Consider the following 25,772-nt stretch of genomic DNA (forward strand, 5'->3'; position numbering starts at 1 on the left):
GTTGTGACTGCCATGAAAAATAAGACACTTAAGGATAAATTTAAATAAATAGTTTTTAGTCTTTTTTTCTGAATTGTATCTAGAGTAACCAGAGAAAAAAAAATTAAAGAATTCAGATAATATTTATCCTGACACATGAAGTTTAAAGAAATTATTAATGAACTTTCAGTTCTAGGAAGGTACATAATTTTGTCACTGTGGGAGAAAATTATTTGTTAAGTAGATTCTTACATTAATTTCTCTGCTTAAAGTTTTCTTTATTTTTACTTATGGAGCTCAGTCTGTGAATGAGTGTTCTTCTGTGTGTCAAGGTCTAGAATATCACATTTTAACTCTCTAACCACAAATATATTTTTATTCCATATGTGATATCATAGAATCATAGAATAGTTAGGGTTGGAAAGGACCTTAAGATCATCGAGTTCCAACCCCCCTGCCATGGGCAGGGACACCTCACACTAAACCATATCACCCAAAGGTCTGTCCAGCCTGGCCTTAAACACTGCCAGGGATGGAACATTCACCACTTCCTTGGGCAACCCATTCCAGTGCCTCACCATCCTTACAGTAAAGGATTTCCTCCTTATATCCAATCTAAACTTCCCCTGTTTAAGTTTTAACCTGTTACCCCTTGTCCTGTCGCTACAGTCCCTAATTAACAGTCTCTCTCCAGCATTGCTATAGCCCCCCCTTTCAGATACTGGAAGGCTGCTATGAGGTCTCCACGCAGCCTTCTCTTCTCCAGGGTGAACAGCCCGAACTTTCTCAGCCTGTCTTCATGTGGGAAGTGTTCCAGTCCCCTGATCATCCTTGTGGCCCTCCCCTGGACTTGTTCCAACAGATTTAAGTGCAGCTATACTAACAAAATCATGAGCTAAGATCATATTGTACATCTGATATCTGAGTACAGTTCTAGAATATTAATTCCCTACCAGAATTCCCATCCAGGTAACCCCACATTCTTAACTGACTATAAAATTAACAATAAATGGCCTAAACCAGTGTATTGTATTACAATACAGTTTGTATTGTATTATGTATTGTACATTGCACCTACATCAAATGAAAAAAAGAGAAAGTATTACTGTCCGCATCACATGAGCATTACTTTTGTATACTTGCATACTATTGCAGCAATGTGTTAAAGACGTATTATTTTTCACAAAAGGATGGAACTGGGCATTGAAGACATCTAGAAAGGACAACTGTATTTCAAAGAAGTATCCATAACTTATTTCTGATTTTTTTCTATTTCAGTAATAAATATTGCTGCAACAACTTTTAGAATTAGTTTTTTTCTTTAATTCTTGATGTATCATAGATGTACTGTTCAATATTCTGTGTACCTTTTGCCAGTGGGCTTCACTGACAGGTTTCTGTTCACTTCAGTTTCATTTGATTCAATTCAATGATTTTGCTTAAAATTTGTAGAGAATACTTCTGTTCCCTGCAGTTTCCTAATATATTTTACAAACTTAGCCTTATCTTAAATGAGAAACCAGGGTGTGATTAAAGTAGGATTGTAGTCTAGGTTGTACTTATAACGGTATAATCAATTATTGATACTACATATATGCGGAATATACTGCTGAATTCAGTGCAGTCTGTCCGCTGGCTTAAATCCATTCTTCAGCCAGCCAAAGATCCTGCTCATATTTCTATACTTCATCATCTGGACTGGTCTGTGCAGGAAATACTCTAGATGTCTCTGCTCCTCCTACCCAATAGTTGAAATTGGCTCCATTTGAATCAATGAAAGTTTTACTGTAGACCTTACTAACACCAGTATTGACTTCTTGCAGACCCAAGTCTGTGCTAAGTAGCCATATTCAATTTATCTAAAAAAAAATCCCGTGAAGTGGGAAAAATATACACAAAGAAAAATCGTTTAGTCTGTCATATAATAAAGTATTTCAGGTTTAATACTCTGAAGAGCAAAAAAGTGCTAATACACATGGTATTGATGTCATGTCTGTGAATTTTCTCATGTGGTCTACAGAGAACTGAAACAACTGTTTCAGGAATAGTGCATAGTATTTTAAAGGAGGGCAAAGGGAGGAACATTCTAAGCTGAAATTGTGGAGAATTTCTATGAAAGGGTCCTAAATTTGTCTTTGTTTTGTTACCAGGTGTTTTCAGGAAACATTTTCATTACAGATATTAAAGACCTCAACTGTCCTGAGTTTTTTCATCTAAAATCAGAACCTAACATAATGTCTCCTAAAAACTTTTAGACTGAAGATTAATTAATGAACCAAACAGAAAATTTTCATTTATAAAGACTTTAGCATCTCCTGTTGCTTTGCTTAACATTTGAAACATTTGATAAAAATACTAACCTCATCCAGGCATTGTTAGCTGATTAAATATGACAAGATCACAATATAAACAGCCATTGGACTGGCATTTCAATTTTTATTTAACTAGCCATAAAAACAAGCAATCAAACTGTGTAGGGATTTGTCTTCCTCTAGCACAAGATTTCTGAGGATAAGCAGCACAACATGCACATCACTGGACTTACCTGGAACTTGAATTCTTCCAAAAATTCTAACAACCCTTTTTAACTGCACATGTAATGGTCCACATCAACCATACATCTGGGTGCACTGTATTTTCTGTGTGCTTAAAATACCATTTCATTTTCTATCTAAACAAAAATATTGTCTTGGATTGACAGCACTTCGCTGATTCAGTCTTCGCTATCTGACGGTAATACCAAAAATGAGGAATGGCTTGCACTCTGACAGCGTATCTCAGAATTCTTGACTCTTATCTCTCCGAGAGGCTGTTGAATGTTGAATGTAAAATGTTGAATGTTATCTCATATTTCAGTGATAATATTATCTGTAAGAGGAGTTAGTTAGGTAGACTTCGAAACACCCTGTGTATGAACAGCAGGTCATTTTTATTGAACCGCTCCCAGCGCAGTTCTCTAACTAATCCTTGGGCAGATTGCTGATTGAGAATACCAGTAGCAACCAAAGGGATAAAATTACTCTGTATAATCCTACTGTGCATTTTTAATATAATGTGCTAATGCATCGTCCAGTGTTCCTGCAGAATTACAACACTTCTCCAAGTAGGCTTGGCTGGTATCTGATTGATTCTGGTCTGTGGGGATTGGCCCTGTTCAGTGTAATTTCCTGTCTTGTTTCTTTCTTGTTGGTTAGAGAGAGTTTGGGTCCGTGGAAATCAATAGGCTTGCTCCATGTGAAATGTCAGGTAGCTCTCTAGCACATTTCATTTGTGTCTGTAATTTATGAAAAATGCTGTTTTCCCCTCTGAACATATCTATGCGCCTTGGTTTTTTTAGCAGACTCCAAACTCAAACAAATACCCATTCAAACAAGCCTCCCAAAGTATTTGTCCAGGAGAAGATGTAACTTACTGTACAGATGCTGGAGATGCTTAACATCCACTTACCCAGGATCTGCTACTTCAGACATTAATAGCACTTTACTGTTGTGTAAATGGAGTCCTATTTGTCTCAGCAGAATCATTAAAGCTACGATTTCTCCTAAAATGGATGTTAATATTCTATTTAATTATAACAGTTATTTAAGCATCTAACAATCTTTTTCCTTTAACCCTGTGAACTTGGGAAAGATGGTAATTAATGGTGTACAGTAGGATAACTTTATAAGAAATATGTTTCTAATATTTCTCTCACTTATTACAGAAATTGAAGCAAACTGAAGAAACAGAAGATTCCCAGAATGGATTATCTAAAATTTCCCTGGAGTCTCTCAATAAGTTTAACAGCAATAACGTACTTTTATTAGAAAAAGAGAAGAACTGTCTGAACAAGGTTGAAGGACAAGAAAATGGGAAGAAAGAAGAAGATTCCTTAAATAGCTCGGGAAGGCATGATGTGGACAATTTAGAATCCTTGAGCGATTCGCTATATGATAGCTTCTCCTCTTGCGCCAGCCAAGGCTCAAACGATGTCTAGAGACACTTCCCTGTGGGTTATGGCTGCAGCACATAACGCAGCTGAAGGCGAGTGGGGAGTGGGGGGGGGAGAAGAGGCGACTGTTGAAAATTCTCCCTCTGAATCGCTGTGATCACGGCAGGGTGTTGTGGCTTCCCACCACACAGCAATAAGAAAGGCAAGACAGCAGTCATCGTGGTGCGCGAGACTCGACACTGAACATAGCAGTGACACAGAATAAAGTCTGAATTTTGCACTTTTGTGAATATTTGTACAGTTGTAAGTATTTCGGAAAAATATATTTGTAGGGGTAAATGACAGCAATAAATATTAAATTGGTGCTATGCTCCTGTAATGGCAGACTACTAACTTAAAGAAACTGATGTTAATATAACAAGAAAAGTTGGTAGATTTTTTAAGAAAGATTTATAATTGTTCTAGTCTTTAAACTGTATGTAGAAACACTGTGTTACCACAGACCTGAGTCTGCCAAATTGTCTGTAATGACCTTTCTTGGCCTCCTTTTTACAAAATATGTTTTATTGTTTATTTTTAGTGCAATTCCATAAAGGTGTTCTAGGGAAATGTGCATTTTGGTTATTACAATTTTACAACAGGTGTCTTATTTTGAGAGGGTTTTGACTTCTAACATGACAAGAAAATGAATAGATTAAAAGGCCTGATGCTGCTGGTATTGACTTCATCAATCATTACACATAACTGAAAGATCAGGGTCAGACTAATTCACTGCTGACACACTGGGAGTCTTGTATGAATGAGAGCTGCATAAACCGCCCTTCACTTTCGACTGCAACACAGTTTCTCTACTTCCACCTCCTGTGTATTCATTTCCCATCAAGTGACGAAATGTACCATACTGTGTGATGTTTTCTAGTCCCTGTTTGGTCGTAATTACATTGTATGCGTTAAGATTATTTTTAATATATGAAACCCAACTCCTGTTTGTGGTACACTTCAAAAAGATGTCGATGCTAACCCATACTAGTTTAAACATATCTAGGAGCAGGGGGATTGGCCTGTATCGGCTGCGTTTGGCTTTTTCTACAAAGGTTGTTTATATGTAAGGGAAAGTCTATTTCAAAGGTTCTGTGTATTTTTTCTAGATGTGAATTATTTATAACTGCTTTTTGTACAGCAGTCCGTAAACTAGACATATTTGGGATATTTCTAGACTCTACAGTTTCTTTAGCACATGCCTGTTATCTTTGAAGAGCTGTACGATCAGTGTTGGTATTTTGTGCAATTTGTTGTATTTCAAGTCATTTCTGCCATAAACTTGCGTTGTCTTTTTAAACTTTTACGAATTTTTGATCGGGACACCTTTCATAAATAAAATTTCTCTTGCATATGTGTGCCTGAAGAGGGGATTTTGGAAGGGGTTGGTGTGACTAGATGAAACACGATCTTTAAGCTCCTTTTGAACCCAAACCACTTCATGATTCTGTGGTTAAGTGAATATAATATATATGCAGTCGGTACAGCTGAGAGGGGGTGCACTGGACGAGCATCGGCACCACACAGTGAATCCATAGGGGACTGCGTGCAGACTGTACCCTGTTCAGCTCAGCCAACCTTCCTGCTCCCAAACAATGTGAGTGCAGGTAAGATTCACTCATGCGGATGAATTCAGAATTAAAAAGCAGTTTAATTCAGGCTCTTCGCTGGCAGAAGAGGCTGTGACACCAGGACACCGTGGTTAGCCGACGAGGGGAGGCCAGTCACCCCTCGGGCTGGAGCAAAACAGGCCGCGAAAGGCCGCTCCTGCAGGGGGGACCCTGCCGCACACTCCGGCCTGCCCCTGCCCTACTTCACCTCCCCTCAGCACGGGCGGCGTCAGCCGAGACCTGCCACCGGCCTCCTCCGGCTCAGCGCGACCCGCCAACGGCTCCCCTCCGCTCGCGCCCTCCGCCGGAGCGGTGCCGACGCGCCCCGGTACAGACGGCCGCGGCGGGCCTCTCAGCGCCCATGGGCAGCGAGCGGCGGGGAGCCGGTGCCGAGCGCCAGCCCGGGCGGGTGTGCGCGGGGGAGGCAGCGGGGTCCGCACCGACACGTACGCGGCCGCCGCGGCCGCTTCCCTCTGCTTGCGGTTGAATCCCCTCTCAGGGGGCCTAAGGGAGAAAACGGCGCCGGTCGCAGCTAGGGTCGGGCGCTCCCTCAGCCCCTCCCGGTGTCAGCGGGCTGCGTTTGCGGGCGGCAAGGGACGCCTCGCATCGGGGCGCTGCCCGTGACTCCCCTAGGGCTCACTCTAACCGCCACCTGTGTGCTTGGGGCGGGCGGGGAGCCGCACGGGGCTGAGGGCGGGAGAGCGAAGCCTTCTCCCCTGCTGAACTTTGCCAGTCTCCGACGCGCGCCCGGCGAGGTGAGGTGCGCGGCGGCTGTCGGGGATCCCCGCCCCGCTCCGCTGGCATCACATGGTGCTGGGGAAGGGAGGGGGGAGCCGCCCCCCGGCTCTCGCTTCTCGTGCAGTTTCTTCCAGTCTCAGAGCTCAACTCCAGCGAGGCTGGAACGCGGCGCGGGGCTGAGCAGGGCGGGAGCCGGGCGGGCTCCGCCGCCTGCTCCCGCGGCTCCTCTCCGCAGCGGAGGCGGCGGGGAAGCGGCACAAGTGCGCGGCGCCTCCGCTGCCTCTCTCCTTCTGATGCCCCTTCGCGACTGCACGCCAGCCCGGCGGCCGCAGCTCCGGGAGGATGCGGCTCTTCCTCCTCGCTGCAACTTTCTGGGGATTGTGCCTGGTTCCAGGTAAGGGGCTCCGCGCAGCTTCCCCCAGAGGCACCTGCAGCGAGCCCGCGGTGCCCGGCACAGCGGCCGCTGGAATGCTTTGTCCCTTCGACGGAGCTGGCACCGAGCGCTCAGCGGGAACGGGGCAGGGGAGCCCGGCGTCCTGCCCGCACCCCGTGGAGCAACCTGCCACGAGCGAGGGCACAGCCCGGCCCGGTGACCCCGTCGCTGGCCACCCGCGGGGCGAGGCGGGGGTCGCTCCGCACGCAGCACCCGGTACCGCATTCCGCGAATGCCGCCTGCTGACCGCGGGTGCGGCGCGCGTCTACCCCGAGCTGGCCGTCAGCCCCGGAGGGGAGCGGGATCGGTCCCGCCGCCGTCAGCTCCCGGCGGAGGGGAGAGGCGGGCGGACGGGCGGGCGGGGCGTCCCATTCGCGGCACAAGGCGCTGCTCCTCGACGGGGTTCTGCGGCCTCAGCGGAGGGCTGGGAGGAGCGGCTCCCGGAGAACCGTACGGAGCATCTCGTTTGCATGATAAAGGACGGAAGTGAAGGATGCTCAGCAGCTGTAATTGTGCATGGCAAAATAGTAATTAAATCATTTGTAATTAATTAGTAGCTAAGTAAACCCGTCGGTACAGATAAGTGCCGAAGCACATCTATTAGCCGGGTTGCTGTCTCTGGAGCGCTGGCAGTTTTCATCCCGCCTCGCTGGGGGTGGCTGGGCAGGAGATGGGCAGAGGCTGCGCTGCGGGGACTATGCCAGTGCCCGTGCCCCGCCGCCTGCTGGCGGCAGCGCCGGTACCGCCGGTATCGCCGGGTGTCCTCCACGGAGCCCCGCGGAAGGGAGCCTGCTCCTAAACCAAGTGCTGAGCACGTAAGGAGCAGTTTCAGCAGTGCGGACGACGCGTTTGTCTTGCGTTGTTTGTGTAGAAGTCGCACTTCTGCTGGGCTGTTGCGTAGATAGGCACAGCGACATGCAAAGACGGAAGGGTAAGGATTTGTGGCACGTGTTGATTTTTGTTTTGTTTTGTTGGGGTTTTTTTAATACTATTATCCTGACCAAAGTCGATCTGTTCTAGGTTTGGGTTTGCAAATACAGTGCTACCAGTGTGAGGAGTTCCAGCTAAATAATGACTGCTCTGCTCCAGAGTTCATCGTGAATTGTACAGTGAATGTTCAAGATATGTGTCAGAAGGAAGTAATGGAAAAGAGCTTTGGTAAGGACTTTATAATTATACCTTGTTTGTGTTGCGAGAGCAGTTGTGGATTTTGGCTCCACCCATTCATAGTCTTCAGCTACAGAGAAATCTGACATCCCTGCCTAAAGGGACCAGTTTCCGTTTCTTATATTTCTAAGTGACTTTGCAACTCAATGAAGTTAATAGTTTTCCTTTAAAACTGGTGCAAACACTGAAGGATGCAAGCCAAATGTTGATAAAGCTGTTAATACAGTCTTATGGGTCTCCGATTTAGTCTCCCAGCACTGGGAAATTAATAACAACAAGTTAGTTTAATCTCATTACAGTTAATTACATGGGCTTTTTCCCCAAGAGATGGAACAGCATTAAATTAGTAATTCCCTCCTTTCTTTTATTTACTCTAGCAATTCATATACTCTGAAGGTTCATCTTAAGGCAAGGAAAGTGTAGTCATCTTAGCTTTTGTCCATAAAAGGAAACATCAAACAGAAGGGAGAGAGGGGAAAAGAGTATGGGGGAGGAGGCACAAATGGTTATATTTGCCATACCAATTTTCTAAGTGTAAGGGGCTTTTCCCCTAGTGTAATGAATATAAAAGTTAGCATAGTTGCAGATAAATGTGCTCAAGAGGAAGCTAGCTGTGATTCTGCATGTTGTCTCTAGTGCCATTTGATCAGTGTTATAAACTGTCTTTTTTTTAATTCAATGTCATGGAAGGCATTTGAGATTTAGAGGGAACAGTCTCATTTTTTAGACTGCCACGTTGTTCTGTAGTCGTCTATGTGTGTAGAAGACTATAGCTTGATTAGGGAATTCGGGGCTGGGAGGCACAAAAGTGTGTTTGTGGGAGCTGGAGTTCATGGAGCATCCTGCTCTTGCTGCAGACAGCCATTAAGATGCTTGGGTGTTAGAAAGGGCAAGCTAGCAGCAGCTCCCTGGTGACCCTCAGTGTGGAGGTGACCTCTGTTCCAAATGTTTGGCAAAGGAGCAGAGAGGACAGCCTGGGGCTTCAGAACCTTGATTTAAAGGGAAGCTGCTATCTGGGATTGTGCATTTTACAAGTGAGGGCAATGCTGTAGAGCGTGGCATTTACTGATGTAAAGGACTGTTCTCCTGTTAACATAAATCACACTGTAGTCTGTTCTTTCTCAGTTAGTCCTTCAGCACCAACAGGATCCCCCTCTATCTAGCAAATGTGTGCAGCCACCCGTCTTCAGCGGTAACATTGGCTCTTTACATGAGGGGACTACTCATTAGTATTTTCAAAGTGCTTATCAATCAGTTAGTTCCACTTGGGCTAGTAGTATCAAAACACTGAGTTACGAATCACGGGTAAATAATCACAATTGTTGTTACCTGTCAAAAGTAGCTGAACCACTAGCACTTTATTTCATCCTGGGTAGCACCATCCGCAGTGATTATATTTCTGTAAAACATATAGAAGCCTTCCAGTGTAGAGAGAAAAGCTCTGTGTTTAAAGGAAGATCGGTCTCTTTCAAAATAGATATTATTGCAATATTTAATTTCAGGTTTACTTGGAAAGGGTGGTGGGGATGGGAGGTACTTATGGCTTACAGAGTACTTTTAAAGTCCAGGTATCTCTCAGTGAATGTTTGAAGACATTGCTATCCGCATGCTACAGCTTTTAATGGGTTTCAGTGGAGGCTGTGGTGATTTGAAGGGCTGTGAGCATGGTATGGAGACAGTTCTCACTGAAGTCTTAACATTGTTTGGTGTTTGCCAATCTGGAAAGTTTTTCGAGATATCTTTTTATTTCGGTACAACTTCAGGCAGTAGCAGCCTTCCGGAAACAATCTTTGATCTGCTCTTCAGGTGAATGTTAGAGAAGTGTTCTCAGGCAGGTAAGGCCCTCGCAGGTTAAAGTGCAAGTCTGTGGATCAGTGGGCTTGCACGTATGTGTACACACACCGCCAGCTGTGTTCAGGGCTGTAGGCTGGGGTGAGGATGGGACAGTCAGACCCATGTCTTGGCTCAGACTAGTAGGCAAGGCTGCAGTCTGGCCAGGGTGTCTGTTGCACACTGAAACTGCAAACTGGAACTGGTTTAGTAGGCTTTAGACATACACAAATGCATACCTTGTTCTTATTCCTATAAAGAAATTGGCTTGCAATACAGTAAATAAGGTGCTCTTAAAGGAAACTTCTGGGTGGGATTTTTTTCTGTGCAGTTTTATTTTGTGTCTGAGCAGATCCTTGGATTTTCCCTTTAGGAGGTAACTGGCATGCTGTGCAATAGCAGGTACCACTGTTCTATTTTATGTAATTTCCTTCTATAAATGCAGTTCTTACTCATTTTAAGCTTAGAGATTGCAAATCTCAGCTAGTTAATGAATTTAAATTTTTTACCTAACTCTTTCAATTTGAGTGAAATTTACATTGCAAGCTTGGTTTCCCTGTTGTTCTCAGTCACTTCTTGAGAGGATTGGTTGTAAAACAGATGATTCAGTTCATAATCCTTTACTGTTCATTTTCCTAATTGATATTTAAATGTGTGTAATATAAATCTCTTTTTCCTCACAAGGTTTATTTAATAATTCATCCTATTCTTATCAGTATATTTCATAACTTGATTCTTTTGGTTGTTGCTTATCGTTGAAAGCTGAAATGTTTCAAATATTGATTTTAATTTATAATAGGCTTGAGTTTGAATTTTTAAACCAGAATATGAAAGACATGTATTTGCATTTATTTGACAGCACAATCTCATAATTAAGACTTTTTCCTATTGACTAGATATAGTCAAATAAGTATAATTTAATTTTTGTAGACTAACCCATTTTTGTCCTTAATAAAATATAGGTGTGTCAGTGAGCAAAATGTTAGAAGTTCTCCTAAACACTGTTTAAAAGTTAAGTACAACATTCTGAGGTAAAGTTCATGATCTGAGTTAGTAACCTACTGATGTAGTCTCTCTTCCTTTGCAGGATGTTAACCTGTGTATTTGTTTTGCTATCAAGGGTGTCACTGACTTAAATTCTGTGGTGTGTCTACAGTATAGTCCCCAGTGTTTAGGTTGTGCCTTTTTTAATAGAATCATGGAATGGTTTGAGTTGGAAAGGACCTTAAGAGCATCAAGTTCCAACCCCCTTCCATGGTCAGGCACGCCTCACACTAGATGGTGTTGCCCAAGGCTCTGTCCAACCTTGCCATTTTCTTTGCATATTTGTTAGTGTTCACCGCGTTGTGGGATGACAGCTCTGTGGTTCAGCTTCATTTCTACGTTAAACTTTCTGTAAACAGCTCTGCAGAGGGCTGCAACTCTGTGCAGCCTTTTTCATTTGTGTTGTAAAATAGTTCCTCATGTCTGATCACAGCTGAGCGATCCACTCCTCTTCAGTTGCTGTAATGTTAGGGTTAGTGCTTTAAATGTCACTGTGCCCTCCCAGAACATTGTCTCAATTTCTGGAGAACCAATTCTAGAAGTATTTTTTTTTGCGTCAGATGAGAAATAACAGCAGCATAGGCATGTTCCTAACCCAGAGCTTAAAAAGTGGCTGTTGCTGTGACAGCCTCTGATGCGAGTAGCTAAGAAAGCAGGTCTGATGTTTTGAATTACATCAGCAGGCATGTTATCTCAGCTGTTTGTAGCATCAGGTACATGTTTGCTCCATTGCACAACCTAAAATGAATTGAGCAGCACTGATAAGTACACTCTATTTAATACATACGTATCTATCTGATTAAGTGATTATGTGGAACTAGTGTAACTCTGCCTCCCCTGCAAACAATGCTCTTTGCTATGGCAGTTCACATTTCACCTGTTCTTCGGGGATCTGTCAGTGCTCAGAACTGGACACCTTGTCAATTAAGTGACATAGTATTTTTCTCATGTTAATCGAATTGTTTTAAAACTTACATTAGAACAAGTTTTACGCAGTTCTGATAACACTCTGCTCCCATAGCAGATACAGAAAGACAAGACAATGTTTCACCTGGGATGCAAAATCTTGTCAGTGCTCCTTCATTTTTAGCATATATAGGGACAAATAAATCCCACAGTATATTGGGATCAGATAAAACATCTTGATGATATGGAGATGAGTATGTAATATATATAGGCTTTTATACATGTATCATAGAAAACATACTGATAATGAAATTTGTCTTCTACTGAAGGCAAGAGATATCTGAGTATAAAGGCTATTCTAAAACCTACTTAAGGCAAAATGAAACTTGCAATGTGACTAGATCAGAAAGCAATAAAGCATGAAGGATGAGATAGCCCAGAAAGGCAGCCGGACTGAATTCCTCAGACTCTCTGTAAGGAAACCTGCCCATGTGTATGTTTTGAACAATATCCCTTGTGCTTTAATGTAGTTGTGCGCGTACGTGCATGAACCTTTACTTTCACAATGGGGGGGGGGAAATATCCGCAGTCGCAAGACTGATATTTTTAGATGTCTGCATCAAAATAAGACTATTTATGAATTTTTCTTTGCAAGTCAGTTGGGAAACAACCTTGTTATTTCTATTAATCTGCAATAAGAAACTTCTCTTGTTTGTTTGGTTTACAACAGGCCCTTTGATGTATTTACATGATATATAATCCGGTAATGTAATTAAAGCAAAAACGATGGTGATAATTTTGTGCTTAAAAGTAGTGCATGAAACATCATAAACAAGATCATCATCTCATTGTTGAATTTTAAGTTTGTTTATTTAAACTCTCTTCAGCCTTGGGTTTCTCCATCATTTGTTTTATGAGGCAGACAAAAACACAGTTTAAATTGTGTGTTGAGCTGACCTATGGTAAATTCTTTACCTATGGTTACTTACTACTGTTATCTTGCTGTGTTGCTGCCATGATGAATTTGCTTCATGTATGGCTGTTAAGGATTACAGAAGCGCATACTTTTCTCTGGTTTCATGTATACCATCCATTAGTACTAATACTAATTGCACACTTGTATCAAGGGGAAATTATACTCTGGTGTACATTTATTGACAAAATGATTAAAATGGCAAACAAAGTTTAATGTCTTCAGAATCACTGTAGGCATTAAGATTTTATAGGCAAATTGTTGCATCACCAGTACCCATTTAGAATCAGTAAGAAACATCCACTAAGCTGGTAGTAGATTTGTTTATTTTTATTCTACACTGTCTCTTTTGGTCAAAGCATATCAGTGTAACTCAAAAGAACTTCTGATGGTGTTTTAATCTAAGTAAAGCATAATATAATAAATCCTTACTGACAAGTTAATAAATAAATAAGTGGCATGTGAGGGCTGCTACCTGCACTGTTGTCTCGCACTACCAGGTGCCCAAAGAAATGAACACACAGTAACCAGTATTGGAAACATGCAGTTCGTTTTTGATGCTGAATAAAAGACTTTGAAGTGATGTTGTTAATTTGTGCTGTATGCTGAAAACTTGGAGCTGTGAGTGTATTACCATATAGAAACACTTTTTCACAGGCCAGAGCTGTTTTCTTGCTAATAAATTCATTCCAGTCTTTGGGCTGCTCAGAAAACTTGCAGCCATGTATGGAATGAACTAAACTAAGTGTGTCAGCTGAGGAGAAGTTACAGCCCGTACATAGTAGGTTGTTGTTCTGACTGCCTTTAAATATAGAAAAGCAGCAGTGGAGTTAACAGTGCAAGCAGTTCATGACTTGAAAGCCATGACCAAGATCCAAGTGCAGAGATTATGAAGGGCTCTATTATTTTAAGGAAGTTGCGGTATCTGGTCCAGTGAATTTCATTTTTCACAGGACACGGACAATAGCTTTTTATGTTACTTTGTTTCTCAGACTTGTATAAAAGGTATACAAATGAATTTTGTGATGACACAGTGCCCATGGCCTGGTGTCTCTTACACCTCCTTCAAGAGCTTCCGTTTGTATTTCACACACACAAAAGTCTATTTCCAAAACCTTGTTGCATGACCTTGTAATGGTTTAAGCCCCTCCCTCCCTACCTCTTTCTTCCTCCCCCCCCTCCCTCCCCCCCGTTCCTGGAGGGATGGGGAGGAGATTCGAAAGAATGTAACTCCCACAGGCTGAGATAAGAGCAGTCCAGTAACTAAGGTATAACACAAACCACTACTGCTACCACCAAGGATAATAATGATAAGGGAAATAACAAGGGAAGAGAATGCAGCTGCTCACCACCCACTGACCGATACCCAGGCTGACCCAGGTAGTGATCTGGGCCTCCTGGGTAACTCCCTCAGTTTATATACTGGGCATGAAGTGCTGTGGTATGGAATACCTCTTTGGCTAGTTTGGGTCAGGTGTCCTGTCTCTGCTTCCTCCTGACTTCCCCTCCTCCCTGGCAGAGCATGAGACTCACAAAGTCCTTGGTCAGAGTAAACATTACTGAGCAACAACTAAAAACATCACTGTTATCAGCGCTGTTCCCAGGCTGAAAGTCAGAAACACAGCACTGCACCAGCTATTGAGAAGGAGAAAAATGACTGCTGCTGCTGAACCCAGGATAGACCTTAGCTTATCTTAATTCGTACTGACCTCATCAAAACATCAGTGATTGTATTTTAATTAATCCAGACTGTTTTCATTTCCATTTTTCCCTTGTAGTCTAGTTGGTTTTGGTGTGGGTTTTTTTGAAAACTTGCCATAACCGGTTTTGCCAAAATTACCAATGAGTCTTTGGAAGCGATAATACAAAATCCAGGCAAACCTTGCTCCGAAACTGATCAGGCTGTAAAACTATAAGCATGAAAATAGCTAAAGATCTAAAAGCTGAATGGATTTCAGAGGTGCTGGCATGCAAGTGTAAACCTGAGAGCCGTTCCATTGAAACTGGTAGGGACATTAATGAGCAGGATGCAAGGCTATTCATGTGTAAAATTATTTATGGAACCTACTACAAGGATATAGCATTCTAGCGTCTGCAAAGGCACAAGGACTGTGCCTTCCCAGTTCATTTCAGCAGACAAGGATTGTCATGAAAAATGCTCATACAGGATTCCAAAAATTAAGTTCACCTCTCTTGCTGGAAGATCAGGTATAGTTAGGTCTTGATGTCCAAGGCCATTTAGCTCTTGATACCTTTGTGTCAGAAAAGCACACATGACAGAGTGCTTTGAGCCTCCTTTGTTTGAAAGATTGCTAGTGCTTGACTGTAAGTTCACATTAGTGAGCAGAGAAATGAGTAAGAACAGTAGAAAACAAAAGAATTAGTTATGCAGGTGAAAGTTAAGCCTTGACTTGTGGTTTGTAGCCTGTGGCTTTAGAGAAAGTATTTGATAATAACACCATTAGGAGCTGTACTTAACTTCATCAGCCTCTGCATTTTTAAGCAGTTTAATGCTTTGCTTCTGCTCTATGATACTGCAAGCAATGACAGAGACTACTCTGTGCTGTTATTTATGCTATTAACAATGCAGTCTTGAGTCATTTTTCCAGTAGCAGAATTAGAAGGCATGATTTACAAAGGGCTTTCATCATAATCCAAACCCTTGTCCTCTGTTGGTCAACAATTGTCCACTTTTCTTCTGAGATGATTTAATTTCTGCAAGATGGCATGTCAGTCCATGTCAGCTGGGGTCAGAAGGAGAGTGGGGAGGCCAGTCTTTCACTGTCAAAAGCCTGCTGTTATATTCTGCAAAAAAGTGCAACTTTTCAGAAGTGCTGACTGTATGGAGGATTTGTGGTGATGCTGAGTAAGTTTTCATAGACAATTATGATGAAAACAGGCTAATTCAAACAGGTATGGTTGGGGGGGGGGGTTGTTCTATTTTGGCTTTATTTTGTTTTTAACGGTTGTGTACTCTGGAAGAGCCTAATGGCATGAACATGCTTTTATCTCTTCTACTGAATGCATCAAAGGGAGTGGTGGGGATGAAATAGCTGCAGTCCTAAAACACAGCATTAAAAATCTGGAAGTTTGTGACATAGCTTTGCAATAGATTTCAAGTCACTTGATTTCAGTGTCTTGTGTTTTTTTACCTGCAAAACACTGATCATGGCTGCTAACTGTATTTAATTAGCTCTTTGTAAGGTAGTGAGTAAATTTTATTATGAAACTTCTGGTAAGGTTCAAATTATTTCAACCTCTTGTTTAAATAAAAAAAAATAAGTTGAGAAGACGAGGATAGGAAAGGTTAGTGTAAAATGAAACATGGAGGGTATGGTTAGATGTGGTTAAACTTTACACTGGCTTTAACTGTAGTTTTTAACAGTTTTTACAATCACAGATGAAGGGATTTGTGTTGGGGAAGCTTAATTCATATTTGAAACCAATAAATACATGATCTGACTAAAACAACCACTGGGGAAGCACAATTTCAGAAGAATGATTGCTTTTCAGTATTCAGGCACCTTCCAGGATATTTAGGACTTTTTCAGATAAAATATTTACAGTCTTTGTCTAGAAAACAGAGCAAATCTCAATAGGACCTTTTTCAGTCTCTCACTGTATTATGTGTGTGAACAGGTACTAGCTAAGGAATAGACAATTACTACAACAAAACCACTGAGGCCATAAAAAGATGGGCACAAAACTCATATAAACTAAAAATCGTAATTTAGAAACATATTTATGTGTAGTCTGAACCCAATTTTGAACATTACTGATATACTAAAATCCAGAAATGGTCACATGTGTATATTTTATATTTCTCAGAAATTGATATTAAATGTTTACATGTTGTTCTTGCACTAGTATAAGTTCTCATTTTAGATTTCAGCAGACATCACAAAATAACTCCCCCTGGGTACTGAATTTCACTTAAGAGGAGGGTAAGCAAGTGACAGTTTAGGACAAGAAATAAAGGATGAATTATATAGTTGAAATCACAAAGCAAGCATGGATAGGCAGACAAGACATCAAGTCTAAGCACAGCAAGAAGGAAAACTTGCAGGTTCACCAAGACCAGAAAGTTGAAAGTTTCAGTGAAATAAGAGAATTGGAGCTATTCAGAATACTAAAACAAAGTGTGAGTGTCAGTACATCAACACAGTTCTTGGGCTTATCTTTATGGAGGGACTCTTCATTAGGGACTGTAGTGATAGGACAAGGGGTAATGGGTTAAAACTTAAATAGGGGAAGTTTAGATTGGATATAAGGAAGAAATCCTTTACTGTTAGGGTGGTGAGGCACTGGAATGGGTTGCCCAGGGAAGTTGTGAATGTTCCATCCCTGGCGGTGTTCAAGGCCAGGTTAGACAGAGTCTTGGGTGATATGGTTTAGTGTGAGGTGTCCCTGCCCATGGTAGGGGGTTGGAATTTGATGATCTTAAGGTCATTTCCAACTCATTTATTCTGTTATTCTAAGAGAATGCTTAACTCTAGAGCTAGGTCGACCTTTGCAGGCTTCCCAGGGGTTGTGTGTGCCATAATGTGAATTTTCTACTGTTGACCAGTTTTCTTGGCCTTTTGGTTGGAGGGGATGGGCAAGATTAAACACAAAATCTAAAAGCGTTGAGTAGAGAAACTCTGCTGCAGCTGCAACAGCACACCTCAAAACTTGTCTTGATCTGCCTGCTAGCTTTCTGAATTAAGATACAAAACTTTTCTATGTACCTGAAGCTAAGGCTGTGTGCATACCTATAACTCCTTGTTTAGTCTTGAAAAGGTGGTTTTGTGACTGCTCAAGGATGCCTCATTCCTGGGCCGTAGTTGGGCCCAGGCTGTTGTTTAATAATCTAAAAGATTTGATGGAGCACATCATATACTTCAGAGTATGTGGAGAAGCTTTTGCTAAAGCAGTATTTGTGCAATGAGTTGCAGAAGAAGAATTTGGCTTTATGCATGCCTATGACACTGGATATGTACAAAACACTGTAAGCAAAAGTTGTCTTTAAAAATGAAGAGTGTCAGTCTAGCCTATGGGATAGAACACTTGGCCTGGAAGAGTTAGTGTTGGACAAAGCAACATTGCTTGAATAGAGTCAAACTTTCAGCTAAGAGTTCATGGCCATGGGGCTGTAAACTGTGCCAGGGTGAAGCAGATGGTGCGATTTCCTGCTGAGGTGTGCCACTGTAGATGGCAGTTTCACAGTAGTTGAGTCATAGGGTGGGAAGGTTGCTGGTTTTCTTTAGAAATTAGGTCACTGACCTCTGGTGATATTCTACTTGCCAATTCTGTGATTCTCTTCAGAGATTCTGTGTATTTTGCTGAAGGACAGTCTGGGGAGTACAGGTGCAAACTAAAGTTCTACACTGCTTGGATTATGGTTGGCTCTTAAGTTGGAGAGTCATGCTTACATTTGCTCTGTTTTGTCTGTACCTGCTGTAACAGAAGAATTGAAGGCACCTAATAAGATCCTTTTTGAGCAGTAAGAGAAAAAGCTTGCACCTTCTGGTGCCTTCTGCATAAACACAGTGTAAGAAGCAGGTGTGATGTCACCTTTTCTGGTTGTCCTAGTAACAAGTTAAGCTGTTATTCAATAGAACATGTACTGGGCTCTGCAGGCATGGTAGATGGAAGAACTCTAACTTTTGAATTTGATTAATTAATTAATTATTTAATTACATAAACAATTGTAGCAATAACTGTTGCTATCTGACTTGAATGCATCTGCATGTGGCCAAAACAGTGCCAAGCTGCAGATGCAAAGGACTGGACTGCAGTGAAGTGCAGGGGGGTTGAGCTTGGCAGTTGTGGGGAGGGTGTGCGTAGAACAGATCTACATGAGAAAACCAGTATCACATGCAGGAACTATAGAAAAGGCTTGAGATTTACACCATCTCTTCAATGCATGGTGTAAGGCAAAAATCCTGCAGAAATAGTAGTTTGGGCCTTGACACTGTCTACGTATATGATCATGTGTGGGGCAGAGAGAGGTGTAACGGTGGGCAAGTTGCTCAGACTTGGAGTAAATTTTCAATGCCTGATGTAAGCCCAAGGCTTAATTTTTTTAAAGCAGTTGTAGTAGATACATGTGGAAGGAGAGGGTATGGAATACTACTGCATTATCAAACATATGTTCTAGCCTTGTGTATTCCCCTCTTTTCTTAAAAGTACTTTTACTTGAACTATACCCTCAGCCAATCCTACAAACCTTAAAGCCAAAATGAAGGAAAATCAATTGGCCAGTAGTAGTAGTAAAACATCATAGTGCCTACACATACGCATAACCCACACTGCTGTTGGGGGGCTGCTGAATCCATGAAAAAGGACAAATTATTTGGTACTTATCCATCAAGAGATCAGGCAGTAAATATACTTATTGTATATTAGTAATTATACTAACTGAGCACTAGTGTGCACTGTTGAGGGTAGGTCACTGGGAATGACCCCATCCCAGTAAAAGCAGAGTGTAAAACATGTAGTCCCCTTGCCTAGCCAGCAACGGAGAACAATCTGAGGCAGCAGAAAACTCACAGGAAGGTTTGCAATAATTTCCAGGTGATGTGTTAATGAATGTATCAAGCTGATTGCTCAAGCAAGAATATCCAGTAATTAGTAGTTATGTCTGTGGTATGAGTCTTATGAGGCTGATAGATAACCATGTCAAAGAACTGTCTGCAGTTCAGCCTGCTGGTGGCAAATGATTCAGGAAGATCTCAGAAATAGTTTCAGAGCTGGCTTAATGGTACAATAAGCCACTGCAAGAGAAGTTGAAGGAAAAATCTCTGGGGATAATCAGGAAAGGACGTTGTTGTCACATCCGAACTCAGTCAGTGAACTAGGGTACATTAACCTGTCTGCTGGATCAAGGACAGTAGTATCCCTGGCATCATACCAGGGAATTCAGTTGTACTAATTTGTTTCCTTTGTTGACCACAAACTGGAATCAGAATATGACAGAAAAATAGGTTTAAGAGCAGTTTTCCTGCCTTTCTTTAATTCATACTATTCAAAGTGTCATTGCTTTTTTACACTCATGGTTAAAAAATAAGAGAAGTCATGGCCGAAGCATTTTTTAAATGTCACTCCTGTAGTGCTAACATTCTCAGTTTTTCCATCAATCTTTATGCCTGTTTTCATTGTATTTTGCTATAAGGAACTGCAGATTTAAAGAAAAGCACAGCTTTTCTATGGTGATCAAGATTCATTCATAGCTGATGCTTCGTAAAAAGCACAGTTAGTATATGATAGCAGCTGATTTGCGAGCTCAAAAGAATCTTATTGATACTTACGAAAAAAAACTTGGATGTGAAGGGCATGTCTTCAGGCAAGTAAGTATTGAAAAGCCAACAGAAGTGCTGACTTTTTTAATTATGTAAAGAATCCTGTTACAATTCTGATTACTAGAGCTGGGAAAGGGAATAAACAGTCGTTTGGGAGTGGAATTGCCTGCTGTAAGACATATTTACAGAAGAGCCACAGGAGAGGTGTTACAGTGGGATTTTTACTCCTACTTAGATCCTTGTCTGTATTTAGGTGTGAACATGGTCCAGTGCTGTAAGAAACTTTGAGATGTAAAATTTCAATCTGTGCAGGAATACTGTGCTTTGCCTTCAGAAGGAGCTCCGGATCGTTCTGTGGAATTTATCCTGGACAACAGAGCTGTTGTAAACGCATGCAGTTAAGCTGCAGGACTTGATTTTCTTTTTTCGCAAAGGACTTCTAGAGTTGCCTGGTGAAAACCATGCTTCAGAGGTCATTATATTAATTGTTCACAGCACCCAACCATTCTAGTCTCCTTGTCTAAAAGGGAAAAGTGCAAAGTATATGGTATTTCAGGGACCTAAACTAGTAAATCACTTGATAGCTTGAATTGAGAACAGGGCTTTGTGGTAATCCTGTGAAAAGGAAATGGCAGGAAGAGAGTGATCTATAAAACACCAGGAATAGGAAATTGCCAATGTCAAAAACTTTTTAGAGGCTTGGTCTTTGAGGGGAAAGTGGATTCACTGCTGTTCATATGGAAGACTGAGGAGCGGCTGGGTTTGTGCAGTGGTAGGTACAGGGAAGGAATGCGTGATGAGGAGATGCAGGATTAGAGATGTGAGAACAATCTCTGTGCATAGTTGCACTGAATACAGGATTCCTATGTCAAGAGGGAAGGGGAAGGAAAAAATATAATCATAGGTATGGGAGGAGTCACAAGTGCCTCAGCTCCTGAAGACTGCAGGAGAAACACAGATAAAGCGCCAGGTCTTTGTGGGAAGCACCAGCTGAGATTTCAGTGTTGAAAACCAATTGGTGGCAGCACAGTTGAGGCTCATTGACAGAAATGGTTTGCCAACAGTGACACAGCTCCCTGCTTTCTACAAAGTATTGTAAAAAAAGATCGTACCTCTCAATCTGTGCACCTTTGTTGTTACAGCTAGAGCAGCCTCTAGCTCCTCTTCCTTCTTGAGAAAAGGCTCTACCTGCTGTGTTGATTGTTTGTCCTTCACTGGAGACAGAGAATGATTTAACACTGACTTGAGGGCTTCTCTCCATGAGTTTAACTAGATAGATAGACTTAAAACATGATTCAGAGTGTAGATTTGCAGAGGGAGAACAGAAAACAGGGAAACCCCTGCATTTTTGGGATGGCAGCAGTGTGGTGATAGTGTAAAAGAATTGATTTAATTAAAATTCTCTGAAGACAGGAAATCCTTCTTCCTGAGCATAACCCAAACCGTGTTTTGCTGCTCCACACAGCACTCAGTAGCGCAGTGGCAGTTGCTACTTCAGAGGTCTCTACTGGACTGTGCAGTGTGGTAGTGCTTATTTCTGAAGTCCCCAAGGACTGAAACAGTGTCTGCAGTTACTGTGAGTTCAGTACCTACGGGTCATATTTCTGCTTCACTCCTGCTAAAAAATATCTCAGTCATTGTGCATTTAAAAACATTCTGGAACCATGCCACAGGATGCAGTCACCAGTCTCCAAGGGAATCGTGTTCAATGCTCTTCAGATGAATTAGAGAATGGTTTGGGTTAGAAGGGACCTTAAAGATCATCTATTTCCAACCAGTCCTGCCAGAGGCAGGGCCACCTTCCACTAGACCAGGTTGCCCAAAGCCCCATCCAGCCTGGCCTTGAGCACTGGCAGGGATGGAGTACCCACAACCTCTCTGGGAAGCTAGTTCCAGTGCCTTATCACCCTCACGGATAGTAGGAAGAAGTTCTTTACTAATCCAGATCTCCCCTCCTTCAGTTCAGTGCCATTCCCTCTTGTCCTGTCCCTCCATGTCCTTGTAAAAAGCCTCTTTCTAGCTTTCTTGTCAGCTCTTTTAGGTACTGGAAGCTCCTCTACAGTGTCCCTGGAACTTTGTCTTCTCCAGGCTGAACAATCCCAACTCTCTCAGCCTGTCTTCACAGCAGAGGTGCTCCAGCTCTCTGATCATCTTCATAGCCTCCTTTTGACTTGGTCCAACAGGTCCATGTCCTTTTTATGTTGGGGGCCCCAGAGCTGGATACAGAACTGCAGGTGGGGTTTCATGAAACCAGAGTAGAGGGGGAGAATTACCTCCCTCGACCTGCTGGGCAAGCTCCTTTTGATGCAGCCAACCAGCATACGGTTGGCTTTCTCTGCTGCAGGCACACACTGCTGGGTCATGTTGACCTTCTTGTTGTTCAGCACCCCAAAGTTGTCTCATCAGAGCTGCTCTCAATCCAGTCTCCACCCAGCCTGTATTTGTGCTTGGGACTGCCCTGACCCAAGTGTAAAGACCTTGTAGTTGGCTTTATTGAACTTCATGAGGTTTGCATGGGCCCACCTCTTGAGCCTGTGAAAGTCCCTCTGGACTGCATCCCTTCCCTCCTGCAGGTCGACTGCACCACAGTTTGATGTCATTGGCAAGCTTGCTGAGGGTGCACTGTCCGTGTCACTGACAAAGATGTGGCAGTCCCAGTATCAACCCCTGAGGAACACCACTCGCCACTGGTCTCCTCTTGGACATTGAGAGGCCTCAACTCTTTGATTGTGACCATACAGCTAATTCCTTAACCACCAAGTGGTCCATCTGTCAAATCCATGTCTCTCCAATTCAGAGGTAAGGATGATGTGTGGGACAGTGTCAAACACGTTGCACAAGTGCTGGTAGATGATGGTAGTTGCTCTTCCCTTAGCTACCAGTGCTGTAACCCCATCGCAGAAGGCCACAGAATTCATCAGGCACTGTTTGCCCTTAGTGAAGCCCTATTGGCTGTCACAAACCACCTCCTTACATCCATGTACCTTACCACAGTTTCCAGCAGGATCTGCTCTATGATCTTGCAGGTACAAAGGTGAGACTGACTGGCCTGTAGTTTCTCGGGTCTTTTTTTTCCCTTTTTAAAAATGTGGGTTATATTTCCCCTTTTCCCCTCAGTGGGAGCTTCACTGGACTGCCACAGCTTCTCAGACATCATGGATAATGGCTTAGGCACTTCATCCACCAGAAAAAAAAACTTTTGAGAACTGTGTATTCAAAAGAAATAGTGATTTTATTAGCCTTAGAAATATTTACTTCTTTTTGTAACCACAAGGCAATATCAGCAAACCTCCATTATCTATTTATGTGTTATGTGTATGTTTTTCCAACACACGATTTCTACTGTATCACTTGCAGGAAAACGTTAGAGCAATGAGATGTGGAACTGCTACAGCCATTTTTCCAGTGTCAGGGGAAAATGCAACTATGTATTTTAAAACCTTTATGAACCATTTTAAAATAACAGCTATGTGCACCAGAATGTACTTTTTCTCAGGTAAAAACAATTTGATAGAATATAAATTTAATTAGATTATGAATTAAAATTAGATTAATTTCAATTACATTTTAAAAGTGTAGACTTTCAACTCAGAAAAGCCATTTCTGTACAAAGGGAAATTTTTGTTGTTGAGGGTATTAAGCTTCAAAGACAGCAAGAACTGAGATTACCTGGAAAAGTATTTCTAGTTTTTCTTTAAAAGAATAAAAGGGGTGAGGGTGTGAAGTTTTGCTGATAGTCATTCTCCTTTTACTCTTGGTTACTTGTCTGTGTGAGGCAAAGGAACAAGAAAAGGAAAAAAAATGCTCAAAAGACAAATTAACAGCATAGAAAACTGTAATTAGACACCTTAAACAACTCACATGTGTTCAGCAACAGGAACAAAAACCATTTTGAAACTAACTGCATTTCAGTTACAGCTATTCCAGCAGTTTATTCCAAAAGATGGGGATTCTGGTTGTAAGAATGCATCATTTGAGTCTAATAGTTTTGGTTCCAACCGGAATCAAATAAAAGGAAAATCTGAAGCAGAGTGGCTGTGCTTCTCCTGCAGTGCAGAGCCATTAGCCGTGTCACAGCTGAGGGCTCTGGCTCACATCACCAGCATGGCTTTAGAAATGTAAACACGTTTTGCAACAGTTTTCAAGCATGAATCGTGTTGTAAAGCAAAACCATGTGCATATCAAGCTAAGTAACCTTTACTCTGTGTCACAGGAATCATGTATCGCAAATCCTGCGCCTCTTCAGCAGCGTGTCTGATAGCCTCTGCTGGGTACCAGTCCTTTTGTTCTCCGGGGAAGGTGAACTCTGTTTGTATCAGCTGCTGTAACACTCCACTCTGCAATGGACCCCGGCCGAAGAAGAGGGGGAATTCTGGTGTGGTGCCCAGGGCACACATAATAACCACTGTTCTGCTCCTTACATTGGCTCTGTGGATTTTGTATTGCTAAACTTCAAGCAAGTATTTTTTTGCCTTGATAAAGTTTGTTCTGTCTCCTTTCCTCAAAGACACTGCTGTTATTTTCTGTTTGTTTCCAAATCCCTGTCAACAAAGAGGGAAATTCAGTGGTTGTGGGGAGAAAGGGGCTGATATTTTTGGCAGCTAATGAATTCAGTTAGCAGATTGAATTTCCAGGGTGCACTTAAAAATCCCATCAGCAGGATACAGAACTCTGCTTTTGTTGCATAACTGGAAACAAATCCACCTATGTTATTCCTTTTAAGATGTAGTTAATTCCTTGGTCATTTTGATTTCCATGTTTTTAAGTTCATTGCTAATCATTAACTTTGCCTTATGAAGTCATACTTGATGTTCACAAAGGCCGTTTGGTGCATCTGCGCTGGGCTCTAAGCTAGTCTCTAAAGGCACTACTTCCAAGCTGGACTGCTGTGGTTCAGGTGCTGGTTCCTGTAGGCTGCAGTCAGGCTTGGTCTCATTCTGAAAAGTACTTAAGAAAACTTTGTTATTGCTCCTCCTAGAAGAATTGCGCCTAGACGACATGAAGAGCAGTGGGCGCAGAGACCGGCTGCTCCTTGCACTGGAGCTCTGGTTTGCTCTGAGAAACTTCTCCTTGTTGGCATGCTGTATGGTCAGGTGGCAGCGAAGGACCTGCAGGAACACGCTGCGGAACTGCTGAGAAGAGATGTTGTACAGGAGGGGGTTCACCACCGAGCTGAGGTAGAAGAAGATGTCGGCAATGGGAAGAAGAGTGATGTATGCTCTAAAGTAGGGGACGGTCCAGTCCTGCTTTGGTTTAGCAGCAGCCATGATCCTTCTAACCTGGTTTGGCATCCAGCATACAGCCAGAGTTGCAATAATCAGTCCTGTGAACAGAAAGAGGAAGAGGTGTGCATATATGGAAAGAAAAAAAACATAAAACACTAAATATCAGTTCTGCGCTTGCTCATTAGGAAATGGTACCAATTTCTCAATGTTTCGCTTGACAGCTTTTTCTACCCGTAGCATTTTTTGTTTGTTGTTTTTAATAACTGTTACAAGGTCACTGCAGCAGATGCTCTGACAGAAGAGTGCATACTGCTTGGCTGGTATTTCTTTGTACCTATGGCCATTTATTAGTGTTCTTTCACTGATACGTGTATCTTCAAAAAGAATGCATTTTTATTTTAGTTTGTGTTCTTACATTTCTTTTGTCTTTCCCTTTACTTTGAAAAACAAACAAAATAAATAGAAGCTATAGCCATATTAGATCAGGCAATACCCAGAAGAGATCAGATTCTTGTTTGTACTTTGAAAAAAAAAAAGAAAATGTATGCATAATAATATAGTTCCTGTTATTTTTGGTAAATTTCCTCTTACAGAAGATATTTTTAAGCAAAATATGT

General features: G+C 42.1%; 3 protein-coding genes across 14 annotated transcripts in view; 2 read left to right on the forward strand and 1 right to left on the reverse strand.

Annotated features, from left to right (window-relative positions):
• NCKAP5 (NCK associated protein 5) overlaps positions 1–5,303 on the forward strand; it is a 496,578-nt gene extending 491,275 nt beyond the window's left edge. For all 11 annotated transcript variants that reach the window (XM_061349572.1, XM_061349575.1, XM_061349574.1 and 8 more), the window contains one exon: positions 3,683–5,303. In XM_061349572.1, coding sequence (XP_061205556.1) covers positions 3,683–3,955 — 273 coding nt within the window. In that variant the 3' untranslated portion in view covers positions 3,956–5,303. The remainder of the gene's footprint in view (positions 1–3,682) is intronic.
• A 945-nt stretch (positions 5,304–6,248) lies between these two features.
• On the forward strand, positions 6,249–24,703 carry LYPD1 (LY6/PLAUR domain containing 1). Of its 2 annotated transcripts, XM_061349593.1 has the most exons (4): positions 6,249–6,691; positions 7,605–7,661; positions 7,751–7,888; positions 24,144–24,387. In XM_061349593.1, exons 1-4 carry the CDS (start codon positions 6,640–6,642, stop codon positions 24,377–24,379), a joined length of 483 nt encoding a protein of 160 aa, XP_061205577.1. In that variant the 5' UTR covers positions 6,249–6,639; the 3' UTR covers positions 24,380–24,387. The 2 variants fall into 2 exon arrangements, with proteins under 2 accessions (XP_061205577.1, XP_061205576.1); XM_061349592.1 differs by lacking the exon at positions 7,605–7,661 and having other exon boundaries at positions 6,257–6,691; positions 24,144–24,703.
• GPR39 (G protein-coupled receptor 39) overlaps positions 24,511–25,772 on the reverse strand; it is an 84,887-nt gene continuing 83,625 nt past the window's right edge. Inside the window, exon 2 of the mRNA XM_061349591.1 lies at positions 24,511–25,253. Within this exon, the coding sequence (XP_061205575.1) occupies positions 24,730–25,253 (524 nt within the window). The 3' untranslated portion in view covers positions 24,511–24,729. The remainder of the gene's footprint in view (positions 25,254–25,772) is intronic.

The sequence above is a fragment of the Neopsephotus bourkii genome, unplaced genomic scaffold, assembly GCF_033783945.1.
Source record: "Neopsephotus bourkii isolate Nb327-2 ecotype Australia unplaced genomic scaffold, CSIRO-AGI_Nbou_v1 NB_450, whole genome shotgun sequence".
NCBI lineage: Eukaryota > Metazoa > Chordata > Aves > Psittaciformes > Psittacidae > Neopsephotus > Neopsephotus bourkii.

What these genes read in the sequence shown, in the direction of transcription:
- LYPD1 (XM_061349593.1), top strand. Translation starts at nt 6,640, where the DNA reads ATGCGGCTCTTCCTCCTCGCTGCAACTTTCTGGGGATTGTGCCTGGTT. An exon ending in CGACATGCAAAGACGGAAGG is followed by an intron (nt 7,662 to 7,750) that starts GTAAGGATTTGT and finishes GATCTGTTCTAG; the next exon opens with GTTTGGGTTTGCAAATACAG. An exon ending in AGTAATGGAAAAGAGCTTTG is followed by an intron (nt 7,889 to 24,143) that starts GTAAGGACTTTA and finishes TCTGTGTCACAG; the next exon opens with GAATCATGTATCGCAAATCC.